The 23,827-nt window shown below is 45.8% G+C and overlaps 2 protein-coding genes across 2 annotated transcripts; both read left to right on the top strand.

The window, feature by feature from the left end:
- The first annotated feature begins 1,297 nt into the window (after window positions 1-1,297).
- Window positions 1,298-11,880, top strand: LOC149995585 (sulfotransferase 2A1-like). The gene is made up of 6 exons (XM_090261287.1): window positions 1,298-1,591; window positions 4,680-4,888; window positions 6,795-6,921; window positions 8,404-8,498; window positions 9,990-10,170; window positions 11,550-11,880. The coding sequence occupies exons 1-6, from the start codon at window positions 1,462-1,464 to the stop codon at window positions 11,660-11,662; spliced, it is 855 nt and encodes a 284-aa protein (XP_090117413.1). The 5' UTR covers window positions 1,298-1,461; the 3' UTR covers window positions 11,663-11,880.
- Window positions 11,881-14,015: 2,135 nt separating this feature from the next.
- Window positions 14,016-23,399, top strand: LOC149995584 (sulfotransferase 2A1-like). Its single transcript, XM_090261288.1, has 6 exons — window positions 14,016-14,338; window positions 15,499-15,707; window positions 18,492-18,618; window positions 20,114-20,208; window positions 21,689-21,869; window positions 23,063-23,399. The coding sequence occupies exons 1-6, from the start codon at window positions 14,209-14,211 to the stop codon at window positions 23,173-23,175; spliced, it is 855 nt and encodes a 284-aa protein (XP_090117414.1). The 5' UTR covers window positions 14,016-14,208; the 3' UTR covers window positions 23,176-23,399.
- Window positions 23,400-23,827: the final 428 nt, after the last annotated feature.

The raw sequence follows: 23,827 nt of genomic DNA, 5'->3' as shown, positions 1-23,827 counted from the left end.
AGACAGAAGAGTCACCTGATCGAAAATTCCAAGTCACTCGCTTTTATGTTTTGTTTTGTTTTTTGTTTAATGACTGGATGTTTTCATTTTATTAAATGTATTGGGGCAACATTGGTTAATAAGATTGTATAGGTTTCAAATGCACAGCTCTATGATGCAGGATATAAACCCAAAGACAGCCCTAGCTGTGTGGCTCAGGGGGATTAACTGTCAGCCTGCAAACCAAAGAGTCACCAGTTCAATTCCCAGTCAGGGCACAGGCCTGGGCTGTGGGCCAGGTCCTCAGTTGGGGTGCATAAGAGGCTACCACACACTGATGTGTTTCTCCCTTTTTTTTATCCTCCCATCCTCTCTCTCTAAAAATAAATAAATAATTTTTAAAAATAAAATAAAATAAAGCCAAAGACACTGCCTCCAAGAAGCTCGGTGAGCCATGAGATCACACGTGTCGGTAACAAGAGGAAACCAGGAAAACACATTTTTATGCAAGAGAAGTTTAGAATGATATCCGCAAGATGGCAAAATACATGGCCCCTGTCTTCGGTCTCAGTCACAGAAAGACACCAGCAGATGTCCACAGACAAGGCACCTTTGTGGGGAGGTCGGAACCAGGGGTGAGGCTGGAGCACCCACCTCGGCCTTACAAAGAAAATGAAAAACATAGCATTCAGAGGGTAAGTGAGCATCTGACTTTGACTAGAACAGGAACAGAATCATAGACTTGAGGATCATTTGGAGGGTTATCAGCTGGGAGGGACAAGAGGGACAATGGGGGGAAAAGTACAGGGATTAAGAAGCATAACTGGTAGGTACAAAACAGTCAGGGGGCCCTGGCTGGTGTGGCTCAGTGGATTGAGTTCTGGCCTATGAACCAAAGGGTCACAGGTTTGATTCCCAGTCAGGGCACATGCCTGGGTTGTGGGCCAGGTCCCCAGCTGGGACCAAGCAAGATGCAACCACACAGGGATGTTTCTCTCCCTCTTTCTCCCTCCCTTCCCCTTTCTAAAAATAAATAAATAAAATATATTTTAAATATAGGGGGATGTTAAGAATAATAGAGGACATGGAGAAGCCAAAGAACTCACATGCATGATCCATGGACATGAACTAAGAAAGGAATTGCTGGAGGGAAGGGGGCGTATCAGGCAGAGGGGATAAAGGGGGAAAAATAGCATAATCAATAAAATATACTTAAAAACAGAAGAAACAAAAAGCATCCATGTTTCTTGTCCTCTCTTTCTCTATTAACCTTCTGCGTCCCCCAGTGTGGATTTATTGATCTCACAAAAGGGATTCTGAGTTATCTAATAAGTAAAGAACACCGTGACTCTCCATTTCATAACCGTCATCCAGGAAACTTGGATTGCTCAGCCCGTTACATATTAACTGGATCAGAACCAGGAAGCAGTCTATCGCTAAGACCGGAAGAACCAGACTGAACTTGGAAGGCTGTTCTTTGAGATGGCTGAAGATTATCTGTGGATTGAAGGGATTCCTTTCCCTACAAATACGATTAGAGACCTGAGATCCTTGCAGGATCAATTTGTGGTGAGGGATGAAGATATCATCACAATTTCTTACCCAAAGTCAGGTAAGAAAGTGGGATCATAAATTGAGGATGAGGGCACTTGGGTTACCTATAAAGGACCATAATCTATATCAATAGTGGGAGCACTTTCATTACTGACTCAGTAGGAATCTTTCTAAACTTGACTCAGCAATGATGGACACACAAGGCCAAGGTCAATATCCACTTGAGAATAGGGCTCAGAAAACCAGAATAATGTTTGTTCAAGAAAAGAGCCTTTGTCAGAGGCGAAGAGGGAACAGAGCCGAGTGGGTTACGTGTTGAATGGTCTAGATTTCAAAGATACCGAGAGATAATCAATAACCTAAAAAAAAAATTGTGATGCGTAGGGACAGGGTACTAGCAGGAAGTGAGGCTGGTTGTGTTTAAATGGAAAGTCAGTGTAGAACATGGAACTTATATTAAAGATTTAGGAAACTCTTCCAAGGCCATGTAATGCCATGGTGAGCATTTATTTTTTTCTTTCTTGTTGACACTATTACAGATGTCCCCATTTTCCCCCTTTGCCCACCTCCCCACGACACCCGCCCCTCCTTCCCTTTGGCCATCACTGCCCTGTTGACTCTCTGTGGGTCATGCATGTAGGTTCTTTGGCTCATCCCTCCACCTTCTTTCATCCAGACCCTCCCTCCCGCTCCCGTCTGAGGTCTATCAGTCTGTTCCATGTGCCCATACCTCTGTTTTTATCTTGTTCGTCAGTTTTTGTACATTAGCTTCAACATAGAAGTGAGATTATATGGTCGCCCTCTTTGGCTCACTGGCTTATTTCATGAAGAGCATTTAAATGGCACAGGGACAAGTGCATGTGTGTAAAAATCACCAGGTCCTCTCTGCAGTGCAGGAGCTTTTAAGAATTCAGGGTCAGTAGGGAGCATGAGATGAGATTTCAGAATTTCATGTCAGTAGGTGAGTCCGTGGGCAGCCATGATCAGACTGGGTTAGTGACAGAGGAATGGGCAGTGAGCAATATTCAGGCCAGGGGCTCGAATTGATTTGAACTTGGGCAGCATTTCTGAATGACTGCATCACAGATGCTTTGTCCTGGGCACTAAATGTTTTGGTTGGGAAGGCATAACAGTGTTGAGTGCTGGAAAAGACAAGAGACCATATCTGGGAGAAATGTAAATACTTAGAAAGGGCATTTTCCCAAAGGTTTGACAATATACTGAAGGTATTGGATAAGAATATATGGAGAGCCCTGGCTGGTGTAGCTCAGTGGATTGAGCACCGGCCTGGGAACCAGAGTCTCAAGTTCAATTCCCAGTCAGGGCACACGCCTGGGTTGCGGGCCAGGTCCCCAGTTGGGGGCATGTAAGAGGCAACAACAAATGGATGTTTTTCTCTCTCTCTTTCTCCCTCCTTCCCCTCTAAAAGTAAAATAAAGAATATTTGGAGCAAAACATACTTTCTCCTACTTACCTGGTCAGGAGTAACACAAGTAAACCAAGTACAAAAATGTAGACGCAGATGGGTGCTTGCAACAGAGTTCCTAGTAAGCACATCTTAACATACGGGATTTGTGTTATTTCATTTTATCTTTATTTTTAACTGAGGATATATTTACTAACTTTTAGAGAAGAACGGAGACAGATAAACATACTGCACTTCACTGGGGATCGAATCCAAAACCTTTTGGTGTACAGGACAATATTCCAACAAACTTAGCCACCTGGCCAGTGTCTGAGTCATTTTATTTTAAATGCACTGTCTAAAAAAACAAGCCATTCGTCCGCTCTTTTAAAATTTTCAGGAATTCAGTGGGGCAACCCCACTGGCACATCTGATTGTGGGTCCGCCTCGCGGCTGCCAGGGATGCATGAGTTGTGGGCAATGAGCCCTCTCCGCTCATTCAAAGGCAGAAGCAGGTGGCAGCAATGCTGAGCGTTTCCGTCCCGGGTCTCCCTTCCAACAGAGCAACAAGTACCTTTGCTCTTTCAAAGATCCCAGACCCTCTGTCCTGTGGAGCATTTCCAGGACTCCAGGTGTGTGTTGAACCTGAGGTTCACCTGAGTAGGAAAACTCAGCCTGTGACCATTGTCAGGTCAAAAGGAGCGTCTGCCTCACAGACAGTGTGTGTCCACGACTCCTCACCTGCGCTACCTGCGAGCCGTCCTTCCACAGAAGGACCCTGCGTGGAGAAGACAGAGCTCACTCCTCTGATGGCGTCTGAGGCTCCTAGAGGCTTTCTTCCTTAGTAACACCCCGTGCCTTGCCTGCCAGTGCACACGTGAGTCACGCTCTGTGTGTGAAGTGGCTCCATTATTTGTGGGGACCAGGGTTGTTTACGTGATTCAGAGGAAGCCAAGGAGTGTGAGCAGCGGGAGCAAGAGGGACAGGGCTCCAGCCGTTCTCCTTCCGGTATAAACCTGCACAATTCAGAGCCGGGACCGGAGGAGAGAGCTGTGCACCCGCATTCCTAGCCCCGTTCTTCACCAGATCCAAACAATGGAATTCACCTAAGTGCCCATTAATGGATGAAAGAGAAATAAAATGCAATAGAAACACACTGTGAAGTGTTATTTAGCCTTAAGGAGGACATTCTGGCAGCTGCTATCACATAGATGAACCTTGAGGACTCTGTCCCTGTGAAATGAGCCAGTGACAGAGGACAAGAACCGTGTGAGTCCACTCGTACGAGGTGTCGAGCGTGGTAGGTGCAGAGACAGACAGTCGATTGGTGTTCTCAGAGGCTGGGAGGGGACGGGAGGTCCATGTAATGAGCACAGTTTCATTGTGGCAGATAAAATGGGTTCTGCAGACCTGAGTGAATCACAGTATAAATATACTTATCACTAGTAAACTGAAGACATAAAAACGGCTAAGATGATAATTTTCTGTTATATCTAACTTCTTACAATTTAGATTTTTTTATATATAAAAAGAATAAAACGTGAGGATGCTCTCATGGAAGACAAAGGTACCGAGTGTTTAAGAATGAAGGATCGATTGAATGTAACTAAAAGTAAATGGAAATGAAACATCAGGTAGATTCATGGATATGGGCGGCATTCCTGAAATAAGAGTCTTTAGGACGTCATGGTGGAGTCAAAAGTCACTTGAAGGACGTAACACTCTGTTCTTTCTCATGCAGGAACCAACTGGATAAAGGAGATCATCAACCTGATCCACACCAAGGGAGACCCCACCTGGGTACAATCTACTCTCAGCTGGGACCGTTCACCGTGGGTGGAAACACAGTCAGGGCTTGAACTTATAGAAAAGCAGACAGACCCACGCTTCTACACCACCCACCTCCCCATTCAATTCTTCCCCAAGTCGTTCTTCAAGTCCAAGGCCAAGGTGAGTTAATAATGCCACGTCAGCTTGGACTGCATCCCAGGCTGGCCAGGATACAAGGGCGTGGTTCCTACGTGCTGCAGCAAAGTGAGATATTAGAAAAGCTTATTCCGAGGCCTAGTGCTGTTCCTTACAGTCTCCCCAGTATCGGGCCACAGCAGACTCAGTCTTTAGGAAAACAAATCCCAGCAGCAAGAGCAGTGCAGGGTCCCCCCGTTGACAGGACCACGGGAGAAGTGCCTCAGCTGTAAACCAGCGCCTGTGTTTCGGGGGAGATTGTGTTGGGTTCACATTTGTCATCCACCTGGCTTTTCCCGTCATGGAGCCAAAGACGCTGGGCAGGGCTTCCCCGTGCAGTAGGCCCACAGCCGTCCGATGCATCATTTCAGGAGCACGAAAGGAAGGCTGTAGCATCGAGTGGCCCTGGGCCATACATGTGCACTTTCCTCATCAGAGATTATAGTTCAAGACTATACAGCAATATATGATCCATGTCGTATGAAACTCCCTTACACCATCTTACGCAGTGTGGTGGTATCATGAAAACACACAACTGTCTCAGTCTTATATTACAGAAATTTCACGCCATATTTCCATTTGCTTTTCTGTCAGATTCATTTATTTTACAGGGACCACCATCATTACCAAGAGCATGTTTATTTTGTTACTAATTTTGTGAATAGTTCATTTTTTGGGATTTTTATTTATTTTGAGAGGGGAAGGGAGGGAGAAAGGGGGGGAGAGAAACATCCCTGTGTGGTTGCCCCTCACGCGCCCCCAGTTGGAGACCTGGCCCACAACCCAGGCACGTGCCCTGACTGGGAATGGAACTGAGACCCTTAGGTTCGCAGGCCGGCACTCAACCCACTAAGCCACACCAGCCAGAGCTAGACACCGTATTTTATTGCAAGTGGTGGAGGGGTCTAAGCAAGGACAATTAATTTGTAGATTAACAATGCAGATACATGGTTTGCTTGGTTGTTTGTTTTTTTGTTGCCGTGTTTCCAGAATTGATCACAAAGGAATCACACATATGGAGTGTTTTTAGTGCTGGTCACTGAAACACAATAGCGCTCTCTTATGCACTCACACCAGTCTGCTGTCTCGCTCCTCTTCACTGAACTAGACCTTGAGATGCCCTTGCTTTGATTGCCATGAGACCTGTTCTCAACCACTTTCATCAATAACCTAGTTGCAGGCCAGGTCTTCCCCATCTCTACGTGACTCTCTCACCTGTACACATGAAAAGGCAAACCTTGAGCAGAGCTTAGAAGCTGAGACCACTCATCCTTCTCCTTTCTCTGCACCTGGCGTTCACCTTTGGAATAAACATTTGACCAACCCTCACATTTGATTTATCTCCTGAGGCAGCACCATTTACAGCAGTAAAATGAGTGTATTTATGCTGCCATTTTGAATTTTATAAAAGACCATTAACACAGATCTGATTAGTATCTGGGAAATGCTTATGTGGTAGAAATTTCTAGAAAAGCAAACGAAGCACAGAACATGATCTTCCCGGAAGAGCACTGAGTAGAAAGCCACTGTCATAGTCCCAGCAAAACTCAGAATTCCTGATTCTTCGCCCACAGCATACAGGGTGCCGCCAAATGTAGTAACATCACTTTCCCTGCAAACGGGTAGAGAACTTGCCCTGCCCTGTCTCATGATGTCATGATGCCCTTAAAGGCAGAAGGACGCAACTTTTGTTCCCTGCTCCTTCTGTAGAGCGTAAGCCAATGTCTTCCCCATGGTGGGCTGTCCGTAACTTTTGTTAAACCAATGAATTACAGAAGATTCAATTACAGCCAAACAGTTTAACGGGAGTTAGATGTTGCTCCACTGGCCAAAATCCTAAAGCAGGGAAAATGGGTACATTTATTCTCATTATGTCCTTTTTTTATTTAAGGTTATTTACATCGTGCGAAATCCCAGGGATGTTCTTATTTCTGGATATCATTTCTTTAAGACAGTGAAAGTCGTCAAAAATACAGACTCGTTTGAAGAATATTTCAAGTGGTTCCTTCAAGGAAATGGTGAGTCTACCTTTAAATAAGGTTTTAGATTAAATAGTGGAGTTTCTGACCTGTACCTTCAGGTCTTAGTATCTCATGGTTTATGCAATGACATTACAATACAATGTCAGTGTCATGACATATATAACATAGAATCTTCAACATGCTTTGCTCCCACAACATTTTTCTAGGTGTCATACACATATAATGAGATAAGTAAGATAACTCACATAAAGTAGGAAAAGTGGGAATGTAAACTACATCGAGATTTTAGTTCTCACCTACTGTGTTGGGAACTGTGTGACTTTTCTATCATCGCTGTAACAAATTATAACAAATTTAGTGGCATCAAACAACCACCAAAATTGTTCTTATGCTCTGGAGTTCAGAAATCCGAGTTATGTTTTGTAGACTAAAATTAACGTGAGGACCTTGCTACATTCCATTCTTGAGGCTCTGGGGGAAGATTCACTTCCGCGTTTTCAGCATCAAGAGGCACCCACACTCCTTGGCTTATGGCCACATCCTTCTGACTCTGCCGTCGTCACATCCCCTCCTCTGACTCACACCCCTGCCTCTCTCTTGTGAGCGCCCCTGAGATCACACTGTTTCCACCTGGGTAATCCACGACAACTTCTCCATCTGAAGATCCTGAAGCACATCTTCAAATTCCCTTTTGCCATGAAAAATAAAATTGAGAGATACTTAGGATTAGTCCATGAGTGGGGTCATTGTTCGGCTTACCACAGCTCTCCATCGGAGCATTAAATTCACACCCTGGTGGTGAGACACTGGGTAGATGTGCTCAGGTGTTGACAGTCAGATGCTAAATAGTACAAACATATCTAGGATAATTTTGCAAATTCTAACATTTGAGAATTTACACTTTCATGTATAACGGGCCTTTCACCAATAGAAAATATTAGAAAAGCAAAAAAAGCTGGATTTATAAGACTATTCAAATGATCCATAGTCACATGATGCCCTGTTCAAGACAAATCAATCATGGCAAAGTGATAGGATCAACTACTTACGATCCCCCAGCTACAATTACCTGAAAAGAGAGGCCATGGGGAAGGAAGAGTTTCTCATAAGATGTGCTGTCCCAAAGCTCTGCAGTGGGCAAACAAGGGAGAAAAACGTGTTTCCTGCAGGAAATTACATCCTATGACTCACAGAGGAGAAAATGAAAACGTTGATTTCAAACCAGGTGGAGTTTTTAAGTTTCGCCTTTCAGTTCCTAACTGAACTCTCTTCCAGAATCGCAAATTATTTCGTCGCTGGTAGATGTGGATCTTCTTAAACACGGTATCTTATACAGCATCCACTGCTCCGCCACCCTGCCGTGAACGTGTTACTCTAGTTCTCGTGCAAATGAGAGAGTTTCCAGTACTTAAGTCACTTGCTCATCAAGCTCCTAAGGCCTGGCCGACAGGTGCAGAGTTGCCTGGTCAACAGCTCAGAGTGAGAACTAGTCACCTTCTCTCCTCACTTCTCTTCCAGTGGCATTTGGCTCGTGGTTTGACCATGTTCGTGGCTGGCTGCAGATGAAAGGAAAAGAGAATTTCCTAGTAATTTCATATGAGGAGCTCCATCAGGTAGTTCTTCTACACAAACTTCACTCTCTCCGACTTCATTTCACAGCTCTCTGCCTTCCCTCCGTTCTTCAATGTTTCCATTCTACACTTCCTATCAGAGCTGATGACAGAAATGTCACTCTTTTCTTCATCGACCTCCCTAGTTGGCATGTGTTCTCTTTTTTTCTTATTTATGTCATTTCAAAACATTTATGTGTGCACTGAGGAAGAGCTTAATGACATGTGTGCATGCTGAGGGCTGTCAGTGATTCTAGGGCAAAAATCTGATGCAATCGGGGAGGTGAGGAGCAGTGCCAGTGGGGATAAAGTGTCACTTGGGACCTGACAGGGTTGGACAAGTGCAGGAAGTATTGACAGGCTCCCAGGTTGACTGCTAGAAAGGGAGTTGCTGTGGAAGTTGATTATGTCAACATGTATAGAAAGTGTTAGTTGGCATCGAAATGCTTCCTGTGGAAACAGAATTTGCACACAAAGTCACAAGGAAAGCATTTGTGGAGACCCACGCGTGGGAGGACGAGGTGTGGTGCTGAGAGGCATTGGAGTAGAAGTAAAGAACTGCCCCCACGTTCCTGGTGTCTCATCTCTGTCCGTCCCATTTTGGAAGTTGTTCAGCCCTGCCTTCACCAAGCCCAGAAGAGGGGCCAGGGCCCGGAAATTCCCTGCCTGTCAGTTCACGAGTTCACGTCAAAGCTCATTGCAGTTCAGTCTGTGTCGCCATCTGGACTGGCTTAGCTTCTGTTCCCAGCTGCGCTCCAGCCAGGACGTGCTTGGGGCCAGAATTGAAGCCGGTACTCGGGCCCACATGGCCGCTCTGGAGAGAGCACGCGTGAGCGCCCAAGTGCACAAATGGGCGAATGATGGTACCGAGCGAGAGGCCTTTGTCACACTTTGGTTGTGTTCTCTCAGGCTTTCAAACTGGCCCATCCTTTCCCCAATTCTTCACAAGCTTGTGCTGGGCCCTCCCTTTAATCAGTCTGGTCCTTTCCCCAGAGTAGTCACCTCCCCTTCGTGGTCGCCATCTTGGCTGCTACCGCACACATCCCTGCAGAAGAATTTCCCACAATTCTCCAGTGGATAATGCTGCTACCAGGTCAGACGAGATAAAGTCACTTCAGCGGAAAAGCCTTTGAATATTATGGCTTCCCAGTGGATCAGGCTTATTGTCCAACTGCTCCCTAGTTTATCAGGCTTAATTTCTGATCCCATTTGCTATGTTCCTTTAGTAATACCAACTAGGTACCTACCCTAAAAAGTCAAATCAGCTAAAATGAATTTCACTGTATTTGCCTCTAAAGAGCGTTTACTTGTAAAGCCTCTCCTCCGTCACTAACTCACTTACACATTTTCTGGAGGAACACAATGATTCAATGCTCTGCCTGCTTTCCTTCATTTTCTGTCTCCTCCTCCCCTTCATTCTCTGCTGTCTCTGTCTTTTTTTATTCCCTTTTGCACTTCAGTTTCATGTTTCCTCTTCTGTGCTGCTCCTTCTAGGACATAAGAGCCAGTGTAGAGAGAGTCAGCCAATTCTTGGGCGTGAAGCTAAGCCCGGAAGAACTGAACTCGGTCCTCAAGAATGTGTCCTTCCAGGCCATGAAAGGCAATAAAATGAGCAACTTCTCTCTACTAGCTGATACCTACATGGACCACAGCAAAGGGCAGTTTATGAGAAAAGGTAAGAGTATTTCCGTTTCTACGACATGAATGAGATGAACAGTGAACTCCCTCCTTCTACTGACGCACTAAGACATGGGATGATGGAAATATCTGAATGATAGCCTGGCTGCTGTGGCTCAGTGAATTGAGCATCGGCCTGCAAGCCAAGTGTCACTGGTTTGATTCCCAGTCAGGGCACATTACTAGGTTGCACGTCAGGTCCCTACTTGTGGGCGCAAGTGAGAGGCAACCACACAGAGATAATAAATACATATATATATATTTAAAAAAAAGAAATATCTGAATGTACACAAGTCACATAAGTGGGACCTGACTTTAAGTGTTTAAAAATTTTTATATTCATTAGGGTGTAAAGAAAACTCATAAACAAGAAGCACTGCTCATGAACCCCATATCCCAGGGGGTGCTAACTGTCCCACCCATTTCCTAGATGTTGCCCATCACATAGAGCACACTCATGTTTTCTACACAGAGATCACTCAGTGCTAGTGTGGTCCCTAGACCTGCAGAGTGACAATCTCCTCACATGTATGGGCAACGGGAGTATCTATTCCACCAAAAGAAGCCCTAAAATGGGACCATTGTAAAGAGAAAAATGAGAGGAAAGACATGAGACTTGTCTCAAAACAAATGTTCAGCTCAGACTCCTATGTTACTACCAAACATGTTCACTAAACACAAGAAAGGAGTGTGTTGAATGCAAAGCCTGGGAAGATTCCACGTCAGCCTGGATTGAAAACAGAGCCGTGGGGTGACCTTAAAGAGAAGATGACAGCAGACCGCAGGCTGGGCTACCCAGGAAGAGCATTCTAGCTAAAGAAAACTGCACGATGGAATCTCAGGGCAGTGCAGTTGGGTGCTATGCCAGTCGTGGGTGCAGAATTCAAGGACAGAGGACTGACGCGAGGGTCACGGTCTATACCGAGAACTCCAGCCCCAGCTCCAGGACCCCGGGTAAGAGTAACATGGGAGAAAAGAACCTCCACTGTCCCAAAGATGTGTCTTACATGTTAAAAGAGGCAGACGAGCAATATCCTAACACAGTCCTTGGCAGAGGAGAAATTACTTCCTGTCTGTTAGGTGTTATTGCTGCTGTTGCCTTTGTTCTTGCTTAACCATCACTATGTCCCTATGAGGCCGGTACTGGGACATCCTATTAAACAGATGTCATGCCATAAAGTCAGCTCTATTGTTCAGCTAGTAGTCTGGGATGGCAGCCAATGGCATGTGAATCCAGACAACAGACACTTAACCACTTGGCTATATTGAGTGAGTTTGTCACTGACTGTTTATGACCATGTCTGACACAGAAGTACAAATACAGGCTTGAGACCTTGTTTACAAATCTGATCTGGACTGATTTTTTGTGTTTGACAGGAATCGCTGGGGACTGGAAGAATCACTTCACAGTGGCCCAGAGCGAAGCCTTTGATAAAGTTTACCAAGAGAAGGTGGCTGGGCTTCCTCAGGGCCTCTTTCCATGGGACTGATGGCCTCACGGGCCTGCATTTGATGTAAATGCTGTATTTCCTGACGTTCTTGGGTACCGGCCTGCTCCTATGAAGCCAACTTTGCATTGAAATTACAATCTCTTTTATGAGTACACTTAATTAACAACAACCATGTTCCTTATTAACTTTAAGCCATGCCAGCCTCCAAAGGATATGTAATACATCAAGCATACAGAATAATAAAGAAAATATTTTAAAGCTAATGCCATTTCTAAGCGGGTTAATGAATAAAGGTCACTCCATTCCCATATTCGTGACACACTGCAGTACGCCATGGGACATGGGACACGCACATCACCCCCATCACATATCCTCTCTGTATCTTGGCACCCACCTTAAATGAGACCTGAGAATCAGTGGGCATATTTCTGGGGTGGAGGCTTTCGGTGCCAATTCACCAACTTCTGTGAGTGCAGCTGGTGATGAATAGCAGGCGCCCCCATTTCTGTGAAATTGCTCTGAGCCACACCAGGGACATGTTTCCTAAGAAATCAGCCTACCGTGCGGCCATCGGAGGCCCATGACTGACTCACACGGGAGTGCTGAGCCCGGCACCGAAACCTGTGAAGGGACCAAACGTGTGGTGTGACGTCCCTTCCAGCTCGCTGGGCACAGGGCTGAGACAGGCACCCCGTCCCGGCCACACCTGTGCTGGGTGCTCCCTCGCTTCCGTGTCAGCTGCCATCACTCTGCCCTGTAACCACGGGTCCATCAGAAGGACTCCATCTTCCAATCAGGTGCTGCTGTGCCGCACGGCACGCCCGTTGGTTAAATCCTTCATACAAAATGCCCATTTCAAGCTCTGTCTCTAGGAGCTTCAGACCGTCCTGAGGATATTACTTCAGGCGAAAGGAAGGGAAAGGGAGCCTTGCCCAGTGTCAGCACTAGGGGCCCTGGCCTAGGGACAAAGCAGACAACTCTCAGCGTGGGACACGGCTCTGAGGGACCGAGAGATGACACAGTCCTAAAACGTCCCCGCAGGAGGGAGCGGAGGGAGCCCCTGGTGTCAGACCAATCATGCAGACACCACGAGGCTGAGCAGGTCAGGAGGGGTCAAGGGGACAAGAGGCCTCTGAATGCAAAGCTCAGTGACCTTCTCCAAAGATATGGAGACAGAAGAGTCACCTGATCGAAAATTCCAAGTCACTCGCTTTTATGTTTGTTTTGTTTTTTTTTTTAATGACTGGATGTTTTCATTTTTTATTAAATGTATTGGGGCAACATTGGTTAATAAGATTGTATAGGTTTCAAATGCACAGCTCTATGATGCAGGATATAAACCCAAAGACAGCCCTGGCTGTGTGGCTCAGGGGGATTAACTGTCAGCCTGCAAACCAAAGAGTTGCCGGTTCATTTCCCCGTCAGGGCACAGGCCTGCATTATGGGCCAGGTCCTCAGTTGGGGGTGCACAAGAGGCAACCGCACATTGATGTTTCTCTCCCTCTCTTTCTTCCTCCCTTCCCCTCTCTCTAAAAATAAATAATTATTTTAAAAAATAAAATAAAACCAAAGACACTGCCTCCAAGAAGCTTGGTGAGCCATGAGATCACACGTGTCAGTAACAAGAGGAAACCAGGAAAACACATTTTTACGCAAGAAGTTTAGAATGACATCCGCAAGACGGCAAAATACATGGCCCCTGTCTTTGGTCTCAGTCACAGAAAGAGACACCAGCAGATGTCCACAGACAAAGCACCTTTGTGGGGAGGTCGGAACCAGGCCTGAGGCTGGAGCACCCACCTCGGCCTCACAAAGGAAATGAAAAACATAGCATTCAGAGGGTAAGTGAGCATCTGACTTTGACTAGAACAGGAACAGAATCATAGACTTGAGGATCATTAGGAGGCTTATCAGCTGGGAGGGACAAGAGGGACAATGGGGGGGAAAGTACAGGGATTAAGAAGCATAACTGGTAGGTACAAAACAGTCAGGGGGCCCTGGCTGGTGTGGCTCAGTGGATTGAGTTCTGGCCTATGAACCAAAGGGTCACAAGTTTGATTCCCAGTCAGGGCACATGCCTGGGTTGTGAGCCTGGTCCCCAGCTGGGACCAAGCAAGATGCAACCACACAGGGATGTTTCTCTTTCTCCCCAACTTCTCCTCTCTAAAAATAAATAAAATATTTTTTAAATATAGGGGGATGTTAAGAATAATAGAGGAAATGAACATGAACTAAGAGGGGAATTGCTGGAGGGAAAGGGGGTACCGGGCAGAGGGGGGAAAAGGAGGAAAAATAGGATAATCAATAAAATATACTTAAAAAAAGAAAAAAGAAAAAGCATCCATGTTTCTTGTCCTCTCTTTCTCTATGAACCTTCTGCGTCCCCCAGTGTGGATTTATTGATCACACAAAAGGGATTCTGAGTTAGCTAATAAGTAAAGAACACCGTGACTCTCCATTTCATAACCGTCATCCAGGAAACTTGGATTGCTCAGCGCGTTAAATATTCACTGGATCAGAACCAGGAAGCAGTCTATCGCTAAGACCGGAAGAACCAGACTGAACTTGGAAGGCTGCTGTTTGAGATGGCTGAAGATTATCTGTGGATTGAAGGGATTCCGTTCCCTACAACTACGATTAGAGACCTGAGATCCTTGCAGGATCAATTTGTGGTGAGGGATGAAGATATCATCACAATTTCTTACCCAAAGTCAGGTAAGAAAGAGGGATCATAAATTAAGGAGGAAGGGAATTGGGTTACCTATGAAGGACCATAATCTATATCAATAGTGGGAGCACTTTCATTACTGACTCAGTAGGAATCTTGCTAAATTTGGCTCAGCAATGATGGACACACAAGGCCACAACTCCTCACCTGCGCTACCTGTGAGCTGTCCTTCCATAGAAGGACCCTGCGTGGAGAAGACAGAGCTCACTCCTCTGATGGTGTCTGAGGCTCCTAGAGGCTTTCTTCCTTAATAACACTTTCTGTGCCTTGCCTGCCAGTGCACACGTAAGTCACGCTCTGTGTGTGAAGTGGCGCCATCATTTTGTGGGGACCAGGGCTGTTCACGTGATTCAGAGGAAGCTAAGGAGTGTGATCAGCGGGAGCAAGAGGGACAGGGCTCCAGCCGTTCTCCTGCTGGTGTAAACCAGCACAATTCAGAGTCGGGACCGGAGGAGAGAGCTGTGCCCCTGCGTTCCTGGCAGCGTTCTTCACAAGATCCAAACGATGAAATTCACCTAAGTGCCCATTAATGGATGAAAGAGAAATAAAATGCGACGGAAACACACTGTGAGTGGTATTTAGCCTTAAGGAGGACATTCTGACAGCTGCTATCACATAGATGAACCTTGAGGACACAGTGCCTGTGAAATGAGCCAGTGACAGAGGACAAGAACCGTGTGAGTCCACTCGTACGAGGTGTCGAGTGTGGTAGGTGCAGAGACAGACAGTCGATTGGTGTTCTCAGAGGCTGGGAGGGGACGGGAGGTCCATGTAACGAGCACAGTTTCATTGTGGCAGATGAAATGGGTTCTGCAGACCTGAGTGAATCACAGTATAAATATACTTATCACTAGTAAACTGAAGAAATAAAAACTGCTAAGATGATAATTTTCTGCTATACCTAACTTCTTACAATTTAGATTTCTATATTTAAAAAGAATAAAAGGTGAGGATGCTCTCATGGAAGACAAAGGTACCGAGTGTTTAAGAATGAAGGATCGATTGAATGTAACTAAAAGTAAATGGAAATGAAACATCAGGTAGATTCATGGATATGGGCGGCATTCCTGAAATAAGAGTCTTTAGGACGTCATGGTGGAGTCAGAAGTCACTTGAAGGACGTAACACTCTGTTCTTTCTCATGCAGGAACCAACTGGATAAAGGAGATCATCAATCTGATCCACACCAAGGGAGACCCCACCTGGGTACAATCTACTCTCAGCTGGGAACGTTCACCGTGGGTGGAAATGCACACAGGGCTTGAACTTATAGAAAAGCAGACAGACCCACGCTTCTACACCACCCACCTTCCCATTCAATTCTTCCCCAAGTCGTTCTTCAAGTCCAAGGCCAAGGTGAGCTAATAATGCCACATCAGCTTGGACCGCATCCCGGGCTGGCCAGGATACAAGGGTGTGGTTCCTACGTGCTGCAGTAAAGTGAGATATTAGAAAAGCTTATTCCGAGGCCTAGTGCTGTTCCTTACAGTCTCCCCAGTATCGGGCCACAGCAGACTCAGTCTTTAGGAAAACAAATCCCGGCAGCAAGACCAGTGCAGGTTCCCCCGTTGACAGGACCACGGGAGAAGTGCCTCAGCTGTAAACCAGCGCCTGTGTTTCGGGGGAGATTGTGTTGGGCTCACATTTGTCATCCACCTGGCTTTTCCCATCATGGAGCCAAAGACGCTGGGCAGGGCTTCCCCGTGCAGTAGGTCCACAGCCGTCCGATGCATCATTTCAGGAGCACAAAAGGAAGGCTGTAGCATCGAGTGGCCCTGGGCCATACATGTGCACTTTCCTCATCAGAGATTATAGTTCAAGACTATACAGCAATATATGATCCATGTCGTATGAAACTCCCTCACGCCATCTTACGCAGTGTGGTGGTATCATGAAAACACACAAATGTCTCAGTCTTATATTACAGTAATTTCATGCCATATTTCCATTTGCTTTTCTGTCAGATTCATTTATTTTACAAGGATCACCATCATTACCAAGAGCATGTTTATTTTGTGACTAATTTTGTGAATAGTTCATTTTTGGGGATTTTTATTTATTTTTAGAGAGGGGAGGGAGGGAGAAAGAGAGGGAGAGACACATCCCTGTGTGGTTTCCCCTCACGCGCCCCCAGTTGGAGACCTGGCCCACAACCCAGGCATGTGCCCTGACTGGGAATGGAACTGAGACCCTTAGGTTCGCAGGCCGGCACTCAACCCACTGAGCCACACCAGCCAGGGCTTCATGTCTTAGGTTTATTTTCCATCACATGTATCCCCACTATACCCTTTTCTGCCTCCACCCAACCTCCTGCCCCCCCCAGTCGCCATGCTGTTGTCTGTGTCCGTGAGTTCTTTTTCTTTTTTGCCTAAGAGCAGGCTCTTTTGCTATTATTATTTTTAACCATTTACACCAACCTGGAAGAATGCTCAGAACATTATAAAGATTTAAGAAAATATTGGATCTTTAAAGTATAAATATCCAGTGATCTTGGTCAGTGCATGACAGACCAGCCCTCAGGTGTGGCTTCTCAGAGCGTGGGACACACCTGGCTGTCTGCAGACCTCCCTCACTTCTGGGGTCCCACTATGTCACTCCCAGTCGCATCGACTGCCCCAGAGTTGACTTTGTTTCCTTAGGTCAGCATGATGCTCTGCTCAGGTCATGTGATGTCTGCCGTTGTTAACAACTACCCCAGAGCGCAGGCTGTTGGGGGCTCCGTGTGGGGCTCAGTCGCCTAAGTTCTTCCCCCAGCGAATCTCAGCCTCTTAGGGCATCATGTCTACTACCAGACAAGTATTACCTGATATCCTTCACCTGGTTTCGTAGTTTTTTGTATCAGGAAGACAAGTCAGTGGTACCTTGTCATCAGCCCTAGGAATAGATACTGTATTTCTTTTTCACTTTTAAAAAAGATTATATTGATTTATTTTTAGAGAAAGGGGAAGAGAGGGAGAGAGAGAGGGAGAGAGATATCAATGTGCGGCTGCCTCTTGTTCGCCACCAACCAGGGACCTAACCTGCAACCCAGACATGTGCCCTGACTGGGAATGCAACCAAAACCCATCAGTTCACAGGCCAGTGCTCAATCCACTGAGCCACAACAGCCAGAGCTAGACACCGTATTTTATTGCAAGTGGTGGAGGGGTCTCAGCAAGGAGAATTAATCTGTAGATTAACAATGCAGATACATGGTTTGCTTGGTGGTTTTTTTGTTGCCGTGTTTCCAGAATTGATCACAAAGGAATCACACATATGGAGTGTTTTTAGTGCTGGTCACTGAAACACAATAGCGCTCTCTTATGCACTCACACCAGTCTGCTGTCTCGCTCCTCTTCACTGAACTAGACCTTGAGACGCCCTTGCTTTGATTGCCATGAGACCTGATATATGTCTGTTCTCAGCCACCTGCGATCAGTAACCTAGTTGCAGGTCAGGTCTTCCCCATCTCTACCTGACTCTCACCCGTAAACATGAAAGGCAAACCTTGAGCAGAGCTTAGAAGCTGAGACCACTCATCCTTCTCCTTTCTCTGCACCTGGCGTTCACCTTTGGAGTAAGCATTTGAGAAACCCTCACATTTGATTTATCTCCTGAGGCAGCACCATTTACAGCAGTAAAATGAGTGTATTTATGCTGCCATTTTGAATTTTATAAAAGACCATTAACACAGATCTGATTAGTATCTGGGAAATGCTTATGTGGTAGAAATTTCTAGAAAAGCAAACGAAGAGCAGAACATGATCTTCCTGGAAGAGCACTGAGTAGAAAGCCACTGTCATAGTCCCAGCAAAACTCAGAATTCCTGATTCTTCGCCCACAGCATACAGGGTGCCGCCAAATGTAGTAACATCATTTTCCCTGCAAACGGGTTGAGAACTTGCCCTGCCGTGTCTCATGATGTCATGATGCCCTTAAAGGCAGAAGGACGCAACTTTTGTTCCCTGCTCCTTCTGTAGAGCGTAAGCTAATGTCTTCGCCATGGTGGGCTGTCCGTAACTTTTGTTAAACCAATGAATTACAGAAGATTCAATTACAGCCAAACAGTTTAACGGGAGTTAGATGTTGCTCCACTGGCCAAAATCCTAAAGCAGGGAAAATGGGTACATTTATTCTCATTATGTCCTTTTTTTATTTAAGATTATTTACATCGTGCGAAATCCCAGGGATGTTCTTATTTCTGGATATCATTTCAATAAGACACTGAAAATCATCAAAAATCCAGGCTCATTTGAAGAATATTTTGAATGGTTCCTTCAAGGAAATGGTGAGTCTACCTTTAAATAAGGTTTTAGATTAAATAGTGGAGTTTCTGAGCTGTACCTTCAGGTCTTAGTATCTCATGGTTTATACGACCACATTAAAATACGTTTGTGTCATGACATCTATAACGTGGAATCTTCATCAACATGCTTTGCTCCCACAACATTTTTCTAGGTGTCATACACACATAAAAAGATAACTAAGATAACTCACAACACATAACATAGAAAAAGTGGGAATGTAAACTACATCGAGATTTTAGTTCTCACCTACTGCCTTGGGAACTGTGTGACTTTTCTATCATCGCTGTAACAAATTATCACAAACTTAGTGGCATCAAACCACCACCAAAATTGTTCTTATGCTCTGGAGTTCAGAAATCCGAGTTATGTTTTGTAGACTAAAATTAACGTGAGGACCTTGCTACATTCCATTCTTGAGGCTCTGGGGGACGATTCACTTCCGCGTTTTCAGCATCAAGAGGCACCCACACTCCTTGGCTTATGGCCACATCCTTCTGACTCTGCCGTCGTCACATCCCCTCCTCTGACTCACACCCCTGCCTCTCTCTTGTGAGGGTCCCTGACATCACACTGTTTCCACTTGGGTAATCCACAACAACCTCTCCATCTGAAGATCCTGAAGCACATCTTCAAATTCCCTTTTGCCATGAAAAATAAAATTGAGAGATACTTAGGATTAGTCCATGAGTGGGGTCATTGTTCGGCTTACCACAGCTCTCAATCGCAGCATTAAATTCACACCCTGGTGGTGAGACACTGGGTAGAAGACGTGCTCAGGTGTTGACAGTCAGATGCTAAATAGTACAAACATATCTAGGATAATTTTGCCAATTCTAACATTTGAGAATTTATACTTTCATGTATAACTGGCCTTTCACCAATAGAAAAAAATACAAGGGCAAAAAAAGCTGGATTTATAAGACTATTCAAATGATCTTTATTCACATGATGCCCTGTTCAAGACAAATCAATTGAGGCAAAGTGATAAGATCAACTACTTACGATCCCCCAGCTACAAGCATCTGAATAGAGAGGCCATGGGAAAGGAAAAGTTTCTCATAAGATGTGCTGTCCCAAAGCTCTGCAGTGGGCAAAGAAGGGAGAAAAACGTGTTTCCTGCAGGAAATTACATCCTATGACTCACAGAGGAGAAAATGAAAACATTGATTTCAAACCAGGTGGAGTTTTTAAGTTTCGCCTTTCAGTTCCTAACTGAACTCTCTTCCATAATCGCAAATTATTTCGTCGCTGGTAGATGTGGATCTTCTTAAACACGGTATCTTATACAGCACCCACTGCTCCGCCACCCTGCCGTGAATGTGTTACTCTAGTTCTCGTGCAAATGAGAGAGAGTTTCCAGTACTTAAGTCACTTGCTCATCAAGCTTCTAATGCCTGGCCGACAGGTGCAGAGTTGCCTGGTCCACAGAGCTCAGAAGTGAGAGCTAGTCATGCTCTCTTCTTACTTCTCTTCCAGTGACATTTGGCTCGTGGTTTGACCATGTTCGTGGCTGGCTGCAGATGAAAGGAAAAGAGAATTTCCTAGTAATTTCATATGAGGAGCTCCATCAGGTAGTTCTTCGCAAACTTCACTCTCTCCGACTTCATTTCACAGCTCTCTGCCTTCCCTCCGTTCTTCAATGTTTCCATTCTACACTTCCTATCAGAGCTGATGACAGAAATGTCACTCTTTTCTTCATCGCCCTCCCTAGTTGGCACATGTTCTTTCTCTTTTTATTTATGTCATTTTGAAACATGTGTGCACTGAGGAAGAGCTTAATGACATGTGTGCATGCTGAGGGCTGTCAGTGATTCTAGGGCAAAAATCTGATGCAATCGGGGAGGTGAGGAGCAGTGCCAGTGGGGATAAAGTGTCACTTGGGACCTGACAGGGTTGGACAATTGCAGGAAGTATTGACAGGCTCCCAGGTTGACTGCTAGAAAGGGAGTTGCTGTGGAAGTTGATTATGTCAACATGTATAGAGTGTTAGTTGGCATCGAAATGCTTCCTGTGGAAATAGAATTTGCACACAAAGTCACAAGGAAAGCATTTGTGGAGACCCACGCATGGGAGGACGAGGTGTGGTGCTGAGAGGCATTGGAGTAGAAGTAAAGAACTGCCCCCACGTTCCTGGTGTCTCATCTCTGTCCGTCCCATTCTGGAAGAAGTTCAGCCCTGCCTTCACCAAGCCCAGAAGAGGGGCCAGGGCCCGGAAATTCCCTGCCTGTCAGTTCACGAGTTCACGTCAAAGCTCATTGCAGTTCAGTCTGTGTCGCCATCTGGACTGGCTTAGCTTCTGTTCCCAGCTGCGCTCCAGCCAGGACGTGCTTGGGGCCAGAATTGAAGCCGGTACTCGGGCCCACATGGCCGCTCTGGAGAGAGCACGCGTGAGCGCCCAAGTGCACAAATGGGCGAATGATGGTACCGAGCGAGAGGCCTTTGTCACACTTTGGTTGTGTTCTCTCAGGCTTTCAAACTGGCCCATCCTTTCCCCAATTCTTCACAAGCTTGTGCTGGGCCCTCCCTTTAAACAGTCTGGTCCTTTCCCCAGAGTAGACACTTCCCTTCGTGGTCACCATCTTGGCTGCTACCGGACACGTCCCTGCAGAAGAATTTCCCACAATTCTCCAGTGGATAATGCTGCTACCAGGTCAGACGAGATAAAGTCACTTCAGCGGAAAAGCCTTTGAATATTATGGCTTCCCAGTGGATCAGGCTTATTGTCCAACTGCTCCCTAGTTTATCAGGCTTAATTTCTGATCCCATTTGCTATGTTCCTTTAGTAATACCAACTAGGTACCTACCCTAAAAAGTCAAATCAGCTAAAATGAATTTCACTGTATTTGCCTCTAAAGAGCGTTTACTTGTAAAGCCTCTCCTCCGTCACTAACTCACTTACACATTTTCTGGAGGAACACAATGATTCAATGCTCTGCCTGCTTCCCTTCATTTTCTGTCTCCTCCTCCCCTTCATTCTCTGCTGTCTCTGTCTTTTTTTATTCCCTTTTGCACTTCAGTTTCATGTTTCCTCTTCTGTGCTGCTCCTTCTAGGACATAAGAGCCAGTGTAGAGAGAGTCAGCCAATTCTTGGGCGTGAAGCTAAGCCCGGAAGAACTGAACTCTGTCCTCAAGAACGTGTCCTTCCAGGCCATGAAAGACAATAAAATGAGCAACCTCTCTCTAATACCTGACACCTACATGGACCACAGCAAAGGGCAGTTTATGAGAAAAGGTAAGAGTGTATCTGGTTTTACGACATGAATGATTTGGTCAGTGAACTCCCTCCTTCTACTGACGCACTAAGACACGGGATGATGGAAATATCTGAGTGTACACAAGTCACATAAGTGGGACCTGACTTTAAGTGTTGAAGGGTTTTTGTATTTATTAGGGTGTAAAGCAAACTCAGAAACAAGAAGCACTGCTGAAGAACCCCACACCCCTGGGGGTGCTAACTGTCCCACCCATTTCCTAGATGTTGCCCATCACGTAGAGCACACTCATGTTTTCTACACGGAGATGCCATTCACAGAGCTAGTGTGGTCCCTAGACCTGCAGAGTGACAATCTCTGCACATGTATGGACAATGGGAGTATCTATTCCACCAAATAAAGCACTAAAATGGGACCATTGTAAAGAGAAAAATGAGAGGAAAGACATGAGACTTGTCTCAAAACAAATGTTCAGCTCAGACTCCTATGTTACTACCAAACATGTTCACTAAACACAAGAAATGAACGTGTTGAATGTAAAGTCTGGGAAGATTCCATGTCAGCCTGGATTGAAAACGGAGTGGTGGGGTGACCTTAAAGAGAAGATGACAGCGGACCGCAGGCTGGGCTACCCAGGAAGAACATTCTAGGTAAAGAAAACTGCACGTTGGAATCTCAGGGCAGTGCAGTTGGGTGCTATGCCAGTCGTGGGTGCAGAGTTCAAGGACAGAGGACTGACGTGGGGGTTACAGTCTAAACCGAGAACTCCAGCCCCACCTCCAGGACCCCGGGTAAGAGTGCATGGGAGAAAAGAACCTCCACTGTCCCAAAGATGTATCTTACGTGTTAAAAGAGGCAGACAAGCAATATCCTAACACAGTGCCTGGCAGAGGAGAAATTACTTCCTGTCTGTTAGGTGTTATTGCTGCTGTTGCCTTTGTTCTTGCTTAACCATCACTATGTCCCTATGAGGCCGGTACTGGGATGTCCTATTAAACAGATGTCATGGCATGAAGTCAACTCTATTGTTCAGCTAGTAGTCTGGGATGGCAGCCAATGGCATGTGAATCCATACAACAGACACTTAACCACTCGGGTATATTGAGTGAGTTTGTCACTGACTGTTTATGACTGTGTCTGACAGAGAAGTACAAATACAGGCTTGAGACCTTGTTTACAAATCTGATCTGGACTGATTTTTTGTGTTTGACAGGAATCACTGGGGACTGGAAGAATCACTTCACAGTGGCCCAGAGCGAAGCCTTTGATAAAGTTTACCAAGAGAAGGTGGCTGGGCTTCCTCAGGGCCTCTTCCCATGGGACTGATGGCCTCACGTGCCTGCATTTGATGTAAATGCTGTATTTCCTGACATTCTTGGGTACCGGCCTGCTCCTATGAAGCCAACTTTGTATTAAAATTACAATCTCTTATATGAGTACACTTAATTAACAACAACCATGTTCCTTATTAACTTTAAGCCATGCCAGCCTCTAAAGGATATGTAATATATCAAGCATACAGAATAATAAAGAACACTATTTTGAAGCTAGTGCCATTTCTAAGTGCGTTAATGTGTAAAGGTCACTCCATTCCCATATTCGTGACACACTGCAGTACGCCATGGGACATGGGACACACACACTATCCCCATCACATATCCTCTCCGTAACTTGGCACCCACCTTAAATGAGACCTGAGAATCAGTGGGCATATTTCCGGGGTGGAGGCTTTCGGTGCCAATTCACCAACTTCTGTGGTGCGGCTGATGATAAATAGCAGGCGCCCCCATTTCTGTGAAATTGCTCTGAGCCACACCAGGGACATGTTTCCTAAGAAATCAGCCTACCGCGCGGCCATCGGAGGCCCATGACTGACTCACACGGGAGTGCTGAGCCCGGCACCAAATCCTGTGAAGGGACCAAACGTGTGGTGTGACGTCCCTTCCAGCTCGCTGGGCACTGGGCTGAGACAGGCGCC

This window comes from Furipterus horrens, unplaced genomic scaffold (assembly GCF_987537825.1).
Source record: "Furipterus horrens unplaced genomic scaffold, mFurHor1.1.pri manual_scaffold_13, whole genome shotgun sequence".
Lineage (NCBI taxonomy): Eukaryota > Metazoa > Chordata > Mammalia > Chiroptera > Furipteridae > Furipterus > Furipterus horrens.
The sequence above is the reverse complement of the archived record's forward strand: the minus strand, read 5'-3'. Positions and strand labels throughout refer to the sequence as shown.